At 54.1% G+C, this 11,272-nt stretch overlaps 1 protein-coding gene across 1 annotated transcript in view; it reads left to right on the top strand.

Moving 5' to 3' along the window:
* Positions 1 to 3,687: 3,687 nt before the first annotated feature.
* Positions 3,688 to 11,272, top strand: part of LOC101943323 (bactericidal permeability increasing protein) — a 30,310-nt gene continuing 22,725 nt past the window's right edge. Inside the window, exon 1 of the mRNA XM_005304860.5 lies at positions 3,688 to 3,889. Within this exon, the coding sequence (XP_005304917.2) occupies positions 3,826 to 3,889 (64 nt within the window). The 5' untranslated portion in view covers positions 3,688 to 3,825. The remainder of the gene's footprint in view (positions 3,890 to 11,272) is intronic.

Raw genomic sequence — 11,272 nt, 5'->3', positions numbered from 1 at the left:
CCTTTACAGTATTTCACTATCAGGCTGCCGTCGAAGTTCCATATGGATCAGTTTGTTAAGTGTGTCTGAATCGTCCCAGTTTTCTAATTACACCTCCTGAACCTGTAACAACCGGGTCATCTGGCTGTCCATTAATTGCAATGACTGGCTCTGATCGGTTTGGAATCCGTCAGGCATCGGCGTCTTGTTCTGCATCTGCTGTCTGTTGAGTTTGCTCTGTTTATTGTTCTCTCCGAAGAACAAACTGTAGCTGTCAACGGTTTCTGGTGAACTCTCCACTGTCAGTCGCTTATCACATACCATCTGAGCACTGAATTCTTTTTCTTTATGACAGCTGGAGTTGTCCATCCTTTTTCTCCATGTACGTAGTCACCAGGTTCTAGACCTGGCTGTTCTCTGACTGAGTGATGTCTATTATATAAGTGTCCTTAAGCTCTTTTAAGCCTTTTTACCTGATTGGGCTACTCTCTTCATATCTGGTCATTATGGACATAGGTTCTTTTCCAAAGTTGGAACAGTAGTTCTGAGTTGTCTTCCCACCAGGAGTTGTACTGAACTGTATCCGGTAGCTGCTATTAATCTTGCTCTGTAACTCAGGAGAGCAAGGAATGGGTCTTCCTGCTGTAGGATTTTCCTGGCTGTCTGTTCAGCTCTCTCAGCCTCTCCATTTGCTTGTGGGTAATGTGGGCTGCTAGTAAAATGATCAAAATCATATTTCATTCAGAGTGATTTAAATTCCGCTGCAGTGAATTATGGTCCATTGCCCATCACTATTTGTTCTGGAATATCAAAGTGAGCAACAGTGCACTTCGGTTTCTTGGTAACACAGCCACTCGTTATATCTTTCAGGTACATTACTTCTATATGCCTGGAAAAACAGTCCACAATGACCAGGTAATGATGTCCTCTGAATGTGCATATATCTGCAGCTAGTCTCTTCCAAGGTCTCTCTGGTAGAGGTGTTTGTACACTGTATGGTTCAGCATTGTCTCGTAAGTTGATTTGTACTGGCTCTCCTGTCAAAAGTCCAATATCATCAAAACCTCTGTTGAATTCTTCCTGCTTTCTCACTACGCCCAGGGCCGGCTCTGGCTTTTTTGCCGACGCAGGCAAAAAAGCCTCCGGCCGCGCCCCCTCCCCTCCCCCAGCGCGGCAGGGGAGGGCGGCCAGAGCGCCGGGGGGAGGGCGGAGTGCCCGGCCGGCGCTCCGCTCTCCCCGACGGCCGGGGGGAGGGCGCCGGGGGGGAAGGCGGCCGGAGCCCTGGGAGGAGGGCAGAGTGCCTGGCCGGGGCTCCGCTCTCCCCGGCGGCCAGAGCGCTGGGGGGAGGGCGGCGAGCCCCGGCCGGGGCTCCGCTCTCCCCGGCGGCTGAAGCCGGAGCGCCGCACCGTGCTGCCCCCCTCCAGGTGCCGCCCCAAGCACAAGCCTGGTGGGCTGGTGCCTGGAGCCGGCCCTGACTACGCCCATCATGGCTGCCATCCTGTGGCTGAGAAGACTGCTGGCCTGTGGTCCTTTGGTCACAGACACGCTGAATGCACAGCTTTTGTTTTTGTAAGTTGTTTCAGTGGTGAACTGGCCCATGCAGTCCAGAAAACCTGCAGGGCTAGTCAGAGCGGAGTCAGGGGACTTCAGCCCTGGGAGGGGCTGAACATGATTGTAAGCCCCTTCTGCGAGGACTCGGATGTCAGCTCCTGAGTCAGTTTTAAAGTCAATAGACTTGCCATAAACATTCAGTTTCACTCCCCAGGCAGGCTGTATGGCATCACAAGCCATAGATCCTAGAAACAACAGCTCTTGATTGTCTGGAATATGTGCCAACTCCCTGACTGCTTTGGTGCACCAAACAGCTGCAAAATGTCCATATTTCGTGCATGTATTACACCGTGCGTCTCCGGCTGGACGTGCATCGTCTCTTGGGATAAGACTTTTTCCACACCTTGTGCATGTAGGCTGGAATTTGTCCCTCTTAGCCTGGGAGTGATTTCTCCTTGCCTCTGGGGTCTCATGGTAAGTACTTTTAACACTCATGCTGCATTTGTTAACAGCTTCTAGGCTAGTTTCTTGGTTTTCAAGTTTGGCAAGTTGCTCTTGGTTTTGCTGTCTCACCAGCACAGACTGCTTTCATGTTTTGCATTCCCCAAATCACAGTTTTCAGCCAATGAATGCAGAGCTCCTATAAAACACTCAATATTTCCCCCTGGTTCTTGAATTCTCTGGTGGAAACATGCTCTTTCATAAACCACATTTCTCTGAGGTATAAAGTATGCAACTTTCCAGTCATCTTTGTGATTGTCTTCAGTAAAGTCAAAGGATTTAAAGATATGCTCTGCCTTCTTCCCCATAGTATGTAAATTGAAGAAGATACCTATATATCTCCAGTTTCTTGGTGGAGTTGGTTTGCAATTCAGAATCTTGCAAAATGCTGCTTCCAGTCTGTCCACTGGGAAGGTTTGTCAAAGCTCAAGTTCCCAGGGGCATTGAAGAGTGGCATGTTGATGAGATCCTGCAACCTTTGTTGCTGTTCCTTCTGTCTGCAGCCTTTGTTGTCCTTTTGTGTCTGTCCTTAATTTACTCCTGACACCATGTCATGTACTTCTGTACCAGAGATGGACTGGTCACCGAACTTACTTATACACACTAGATGGATTTGTCAGAAGATCCTTTAATACTCTGCCAGGCAGAGCCGTCCTTTGGGGGTGTGGGGCCAGGGTGGAAGTGATGTCACTTCCAGAACTGACCACGGCAGGGGCGGGTAGGGGAGGCTGGGGGAGGCGTGGGGGAGGCCTCAAAAAGCTAGGTGTGGCCCTGCTCACACTCCACCCCCTGCCCTGGCCTCACTTCAGCGGTGCCACTGGACTCCAGGGGGCTGGGGCCACACCGCCCGCCTTCCTGTTTTCCTTAAGAGTTTTCCTTGGAGTTTTCCTTAAAGTGCCAGCTCCTGGAGTCAGCTGACTATGTGAGACTTTCAGCCTTTCAGCCTTCATTAAAAAAAAGTACGTTTCTAGCCCTCATGAACATAAGAACATAAGAACGGTCGTACTGAGTCAGACCAAAGGTCCATCTAGCCCAGTGTCCTGGCTCCCAACAGTGGCCAATGCCAGGTGCCCCAGAAGGAATGAACAGAACAGGGAATCATCAAGTGATCCATCCCCTGTCGCCCATTCCCAGCTTCTGGCAAACAGAGACTAGGGACACCATCCCTGCCCAGCCTGGCTAATAGCCATTGATGGACCGAACCTCCAGGAACTTATCTAGTTCTTTTTTGAAGAACTGGATAAATGGTCACAGAGTAAAGCTGGAGAACGTGACCCATGCGTGTCCTAAAGGCTCAGAAACCCAAAAGCAAATGGAAAGAACCCCACATTTATGATTTTTTAAAAAACCCTCATGATTTCTGAGTCCTCCCTCATGAGTTTTGGGGGCTGGCAGCCCTGGGACTGTGGTGCTGGAGATCAAGCATACAGCGTGACATTAACAGCAGCACCCAGGCAGCTCTGGGAAAGGGGCTCTGGCACCAGAGCTCGGTGGAGCCTGGAACAGCTGGCTGAAGGGGAGGCAGTTGCAATAACAAACTTTTGTCCAGGGATTAGGCAGGGGATGGACAGAGCGCTACAAAAACAAACGGGGGTGGGGGGAGGAGGAACGCTGCTCCGCTGGCCAGGGAAGCCTTTCGGGGGGTCCGTGGCTTGCTGCGTTCCCCATTCACTTGCGAGCCGGTTAGCAGCGAGAGCCCCTTCGCCACGGCTGCAGCATGATCGTTCAGTGTCCGAGATCCAAGGGCCTCTGGTGCAGCGGGGTTCCCAGCTCCCTTCTCCAGGAGCGGCCTGGATGAGCCATCAGTCCCGCTGGATCGGGCTGCATCGGGCTGCTGCGCTGGTGCTAAAGGCAACGGGTGATGTGCAGCGATGCAGAGCCGGGGCCTCTCCCTGTGTGTCGGGGGGGGGGGGGGGGGCGAGCCGAACACCTGGCCCAGGAACAGCAGAGCAGTTGTGGCCCTGCCTAGGGCCACTCCCTCCCCAGCAGCCGTTTCTCCATGGACTGGTTTGTTTCTGTCTCTCCTTTCATCCTCGCCTGCTCGGGGTGAAGTCAGATGCAGCTTCCCCTGAGTCTCGTTACGGGCGGAAATGAGGGTGAATTCCCGGCAGAGTTAGCCTGGGGTTGTCCCTACCCCCCGTCCACACCCCAAACTCTTGTCACCGGAGCTTCGTGGTGCTCTCCGCCTGGCTGGGGCTGGAGCTCGAACCCAGGCTCTGCTTTCACTCAGGCTGGTTTGCAGTGAGGACGCAGGTGAAAGCTCTCGGGCGCTGACACTGCCGTCCCATACTTCCCCCCCGGTGCCCTGGCCAGACACGTTCTCCCACAATTCACTGGGAAAGAATCCTAAAGCGGCTCAGCCCATCGCCATGCTAAGAACCAGGGGGCACGTCCCCCGGAGTCCTAGAGACGTACACGGGGGCAGACTGACATACGCAGTGTCCACCGGGGAGAGGAGAAACCCCAGACCTCCATGGCTGGGTGTGGATCCCAGAGGTATCCGCTCTGCAGAACGGCATGACCCAGGAGTGCTGGGGTCGCTAGCCCCTCGGCGGGTCCGCTGCGAGGAGCGCAGGTGCCCCTGGGGAAGCGGCTGCACAAAACCTCGAGGGGGGATCGAGCAGTTACAGGCTTGCAGGCTGGGACAAGGAGTTCGAACCAGCGGCAGCCCAGGGCAGGAGGGGGCAATGCGGCCAGCATGAAAGAACGCCCTGGTGAAGCCAGGAGCAGTAGGTAGGAGTCCCCCGTAGCGCCCGGAGCCTGTCCAGCCACTCCAGTGCCAGAGCCAGGCTCCGGGCTGAGTGAGCCCCTGGCATTGCCCGGCTGGCCGTGGGTCTGCAAGTAAGAATGGGATGAAGAGATGAGCAGACGCAGGAGGGAGTGACAGCAAAGCATGGTTCCCTTTCATACAGGCCACTACCAGCTTGGGCCATCTCCCCCCGGGTTCCCTGGCTCCCCAGGGATGGAGTGGAAAGGAGGGACCCTCGTGCAGAACTCAAGATAGCGGGGCCAGATGAGATCCAGCTGACGACAGGCAGAGCGTCCCAGGAGCATCTAGAGTTTGCCTGCAGGGAGGGCATGGGGTGAGGGTCTCTGTGTGGGTCTCTCTGTTTCGCCCTCACTTTTATCTCCCCCACCCCCCTTCTCTGTCTGGCTTTGCCCGAGCAGCTGTTGAGAGCCTGTATGTGGCTTTTCTCTCTGCGCCCCTCACAGGCACAGAGCCGCCATTCAGGGCCAGCGGGACGGCTGGAGCCCTCCTGCCAGGGTCTCCCTGAGGTCGTCATTCCTGCATTTTTATTTTTATTTCTGCAAAATGGTCCTTCCCAGCTCTGGGATGTTATTGTCTCCTGAGTGGGGCCTGGACATCACGTCACTGAGCGGAAGGGAGTGTGTTGGCGAGGGGGGACTGAGCGGATGGGAGTGTGTGTGTACGGGGCAAGGGGGTGCAGCGCAGGTGTAACAGAGTATTTTTCGGGGCATGGGATCACCACCGTGGTGTGTCTAGAATACATCATTCGCTGCCGTGTGGTTGACCAGGGGGAGCAGGCATATGGCTCAGACGTTGCAGGCCAAGGGCTGGGGGTGAGCTGCGGTAGGGGTGGATGTGAACCCAACCCTAGAGCCGAGAGCCATGTTCCAATCCATTCCTAAGGCTACAGCTGGTGCCTTTCTCTGAGTTGGACCCGAAGTGTGAGACTCCTGAGCCCAGCCTTCCTGAGAGTGGGGAAGGCTCGGCTCTGGGTCCGGAGTCAGATCTGAGCTCTGTGACTCAGGGCTGTAGCCAATTGCATGATCCTTACCTCGTGGCATCTTCTGGGGTAGCTGCAGCCCCAGTTCCTGCCCTGCGTGCGTGTGGGAGCCCTGCCACATCAGAGCCACAGGCCGTAAGGCCAGAAGGGGCAGTTCTGATTGTAAAACGAACAGGAGTCCTTGTGGCACCTTAGAGACTAACACATTTATTTGAGCATAAGCTACAGCCCGCTTCATGGGATGCATAGAATGGAACATACAGTAAGAAGATATATACACATACAGAGAACATGAAAAGGTGGAAGTTCCCCTACCAACTCTAAGAGGCTAATTAATTAAGATGAGCTATTGTCAGCAGGAGAAAAAAAACTTTTGTGGTGATAATCAAGATAGCCCATTTCCAACAGTTGACAAGAAGGTGTGAGGATACGTAACATGGGGAAATAGATTCAATGTGTGTAATGGCTCAGCCATTCCCAGTCTCTATTTAAGCCTGATTGTGACACTGTATGGAACATGTGGGACACTTTATGATATTGTTGATATCAATATTATAAAATTGCAAGGAATCTGACCCGATCTGCCGTGTGAAGTATTTGTGAAAATGTTATAAATTGCCAAGTATGACAAGCTTGTGGATATGTTTGTATCCCCTGCGTATGGTGAGTTATAGATCTGTAAGGTATGTCTGTATTTCCAAACTGGTGCTGGGTGACACCCCCACACAGATTGGCATCCTGCTTGATGGCCCATCAAGGGACATCAGCTGTACAATGAACCAGTTGAAAGGAGCCAGGGGATACACCTTATGACTCAGCAAGGCATGTAGGGGCATGCCGGTGGACAGAACTAATGCCATGTGCTGTGAAGCTTGTGTTTGGGACACAGGAATTACAAGCCACATAGCAAAAGGAATATAAAGGGCAGCTGCATCGGCTCCATTTTGTCTTCATTCCCGCTTCCTACCTCTGGAGTAACCTCTCTACAAACAGAGCGCTGAACAAAGGATGGAATGACCCACCCAAGCTGGGGATGTTCCAGAGGGACTTTCAAGCCAGCAAGCTCACCAATACCGCTCAGAACCTGACAGATGAACTCTGAGGTCTCTGCTGTACCATTCACAGCTCTCTTCTTGTTCTTTTTTTCTGTATAATAAACCTTTAGTTTTAGATGCTAAAGGATTGGCCGGCATCCTGGGATTTTGGGTAAGATCCAACCTCATATTGCCCTGGCAATGTGACTGGCCCTTTGGGGGTCAGAAGAACATTTTGTAGAGTGAGCAGAGTTTTGAAATAACTCCTCACCTTACGGCACCTCGGTGGTGATTGGGAGCCAGAGAACAGGAATGCAGTAAAGGGGGCTGCGTGATTTCTCTTTTAGCTTCTTGATAACCAGTGGGGGGGATCAGGAGCACGGTTTGTGACTGGTTGGGGAGTTTAACTTCAGTATTTACCCATCTGCCTTGGGAGCACCTGCTCTTCCTTTTGCGGCCTGCCCTGACCTTGGCATTTCCAGTGAGGGCTACTCCAGCCCCTTGGGTCACACTGAAATGTAGTCCGACCTCCTGCAGCGTAAGGGCTCTTGACGAGCGCCTGACGGACCTACACCTGACTGCATTCAGATTGGGTGCCCCTCAGCCACTAAATTGTCTCTTAGGGGCCCAGAGCCGTTCCTTTGGTTATTGCGCCCAGAAGTGTGCATCCTGAACTCCTGCCAGAAACCAGGAATTCTGCCACTGACTTACCGCGTAGCCTCAGTCAAGTCACGTTGCCTAGCTGTCTGTTTCCTCTCCTGTGAAATGAGCAGGGCTGCCTGGGGAGGGAAGGGGGGGGCAAGTGGGGCAATTTGCCCCAGGCCCCCACGAGAATATACTATTCTATAGTATTGCAACTTTTTTTTATGGAAGGAGCCCCCAAAATTGCTTTGAATCCTCGGGGCGGCCCTGGAAATGAGGATGATGTCACACGCTGGCCTGCCTCGCTCAGGCGCAGTGAGGATTAATTGGCTGATGTGTGGCAGATGCCCCTAACCCGCCCCTGAGCGGACACCCTCCCCCTAGAGGGGCCAGACACATGCAGGGGGAGCCGCAGCCTGGCAGAGCTCCCCAGAGGATGAGCCCAGCATTCTGGGACTATCCCTGCACTTTGTGTAAGAGATGCAAACCCTGCCCTGCTGCCAGGGCATGCTCTTATTTATTGTATCCCCAAGTGGTTCCTGGTCTCTTGGAGTTCTGATGACTTGGCCAGCTGTTCTCGTCTGACTCTGTAACATCATCCCAACCTAGGGTCGTCCCCACAGCTTCCAGGAACAGGCTGAACCCTGGTCATGCTCAGGAGACAGACTGATCCTGCAGCTGGGAAAACAATAGCAGAAAAGGACCCCCCGTCCCATCCTGCTAAGACTGTGTATTTTTAGACACCACCGGAATGGAGCTCAGTGGCTGTACAGGCAGCAACAGCTGATGTTGATGCTGGGGCTGGTAAATCAAACTTGGAAACAGCAGAGAGAGAGAGAGAAAAAGCAGGAGCAATGCGGCTACATTCTGCCCCTGGGAGATTGTTACTCCTGTGGGAATGCTGCGCCACTGCGCAGGCACAGAATTTATGTCCCTTGCAAATTTCTATGCTTCCCCGCAGAAAAATGACTTTCTTATGGGGAAGTAAGGGGAAGCCACAAGAGCGGTCATGCGACCCTCCCCAGCAGTATGTTTCGGGTGCACAGTGCAACCGGCAGAGAGGTAAATCACTGTGGAGCAGGAGGTGGAACTGGGGAAGACCCTGTGCTGGGCTTGGCTGCTAGTCCAGGCTGGGCTGGGGAGAATGGGACTTCCTCTCCCCCAGCATGGCATCCGGGGCAGGGTCAGACCCACTCCCAGATTTCTCCCCCGGCTGCTGGAAGCTCTGCAACCTTACCCCACTCTGCTTCCTGCACCCATCACTCCTCAGCTGCAAGGGGAGGGATCCTTCTACAGGGAGCTGCTCCCCCATCCACCAACCCTCGTGCATCCAGACCCCCTCATACCCAGACCCTCCTGCCAGGCCTCAGCCCCCTGCCCTCAGAACCCCCCTGATGAGCCCCACTCCTCCTGCACCTGGACCACCCCAACGAGCAACCCGCGCTCAGATCCCCACCCCACTCAGCCCCACTCCCCCAGCACCTGGACCCCCCACTGAACCCCACACACCCAGACCCCCTCCACTGAGCCCAAACCACCTTCACCTGGACCCCCCTGTAGAGTCCCATTTCCATTGCACCCAGAACCCCCCTGTGCATCCAGATCCCCCCACACCCAGATCCCCCACTGAGTTGCGCCAGGCAGAACCCTCTCAACCCTCACCTGGCTCCCCCCCCACACTAAGCCCCTCCACACTTGGATCTGCCTTGGGGGAGACAGAGGGGGGACTCTACCTCCCCTTAGCCAGTGCTCTCCCCTGGGATCACTGTAACGCCTGCAAGGCGACCTCCGAAGAACCGGGGGGGGGGGGGGGGGGGGGGGGGGGGGTATTGATTCAAAGACTGGGACAATCTGGGCCAATCCCAGGGTCCTTTGTTAGATCAGCCTCCGTTATCAGGGCTTTCTGCCTTATCTTTGCTAGGAGGTGCAGTGTGAGGCTCTCCTGAACTCCCACGCTGCTCCCCCAAGTCCAGCTGCCTTGTCAGGACCTTTCCCTGGGATTTCTTTGTAGTGTGTTGGGGGGAGGGGATAAGACATGGAAATCCCACCTCTAAACTGGCTGTGCCCTGGCTGGAGGGGCCAGATTGGGGGCTCAGCACACTGGGGACTGAGCCCTTTGGAACAGAGAGCTCAAAATATTCAGCTCTGGGTCCGTGAGCTTCCCAGCGAGGAACTTGTGTGTGTCTGTGGCCAGGAGTATAAGAATAGCGTTATCCCTCTGCAAGTACCCTGGGGAAGGGTACAGACAGCATCCCCTACGTTTGGAGTGACCTATATTGTCCCAGGGTTCCCTGAGAGATCCCAGCCCTGGCCAGCAGGGCCAGACAGACACAGTTTTAGTCCCAGTTCCCTGTGAACTCGGCCCAGGTTTGCTGTTGCTCTTTGAGCCCCGGCCTGTTATTGATTGGACAGCAGCAGATCTCATTCCCCTGACATCAACCGGGGCAATTCCCAGTCCTGGGTGGGTTGTCAGGGAGCCCAGGCTTCAGTCTGCATCACCCCCTCACTGCTGACTTGTCTGGCTTGTCCTCAGTTAACAGCCCTCAGACCAGGCCATGGCCCAGGTTACTGAGAAAGCTACTTTCGATCACACAGTTACCAGAGTCCCCAGCGTCTGGGCTGCGTCATCCCAGGGATGTCAGCGCCCAGTCAGCAGCTGGCTGCATCCCCCAGGGCAAAGAGGCCGGGTGTTCCAGGAAAGCTCTTTGGGAGGGAGCGGGAAGGAGGTTGAACCCCAGAAAGTGAACTGACCCAGGCTGGACTGTCGCCCCGAGCCTCTGACAGTGGCCTGGAGAATGAGCAAATAAAACACAGAGTGCAATTCCCACGCGGATAGACCAGGCAAATGCTCATCCCCCAGACTGTGCAAAGACCATGCAGGGACTGCAGCGCTGCACCCGCAGTGTGATTGCACCTTGAGAGTCGTGGCTGACCTAGGCTCACAGGGTTAGAAGGGACCCCTATGTCTGACCCCCGGCCGAGATGCAGGAGTTGGTGTGTCTGACCCATCCCAGACGGACGGCTCCAGCCTCCTTTTGAAAACCTCCCGTGAAGGAGCTTCCATGACCTCCCCGCGCATCTGTCCCATTGTCCGACTGTTCTTACAGCTGGGAAGTTTGTCCTGAGATTTAATCTAAATCTGCTGCGCTGCAGTTTGATCCCATCGCCTCCTGTCCTGCCCTCGGTGGCCAGAGAGAACGGCTTTTCTCCAGCTTTTCTATGGCAGCCTTTCAGGTATCTGAAGACCACTATCATATCCCCCCTTAATCGCCTCTTTTCCAAACTAAACATACCCAGTTCCTTCAGCCTTTGCTCCCATGGCTGCATTCCAGCCCTCTGATCATTAGTCTCATTAGCCACAAGGACTCCTCGTTCTTTTTGCTGATACAGACTAACACAGCTACCCCTCTGAAATTGGATCGACTTGTCGCTCACCTCTGGATCCTGTCCAGTTTCTCTACATCCTTTCTATACATCAGTGTCCAAAACTGGACACAGTCCTCCAGCTGAGGCCTAACCAGTGCGGCGTAGAGTGGTACTATCACCTCCTGTGAGTTGCATGCTATCCTCTGTTAATGCAACCTGAAATTGCATTTGCTTTTTTTTGCAACAGCCTCGCATTGCTGACTCATGTTGAGGTTGTGACCCACCACAACTCCCAGATCCTTCTCAGCCATGCTGCTGCAAGGCCAGTTATCCCCTATTCTGTGTTTGTGCACTTGGTTTTTCTTCCCTAAGTGGAGCACCTGACACTTCTCTTTGCTGAATGTCATTTTGTTGTCTACATCCCAGTTCTCCAATTTATCAAGATCCCTC

The sequence above is a fragment of the Chrysemys picta genome, chromosome 13, assembly GCF_011386835.1.
Source record: "Chrysemys picta bellii isolate R12L10 chromosome 13, ASM1138683v2, whole genome shotgun sequence".
In the NCBI taxonomy this organism is placed as follows: domain Eukaryota; kingdom Metazoa; phylum Chordata; order Testudines; family Emydidae; genus Chrysemys; species Chrysemys picta.
This window is presented reverse-complemented; position numbering and strand designations above follow the sequence as displayed.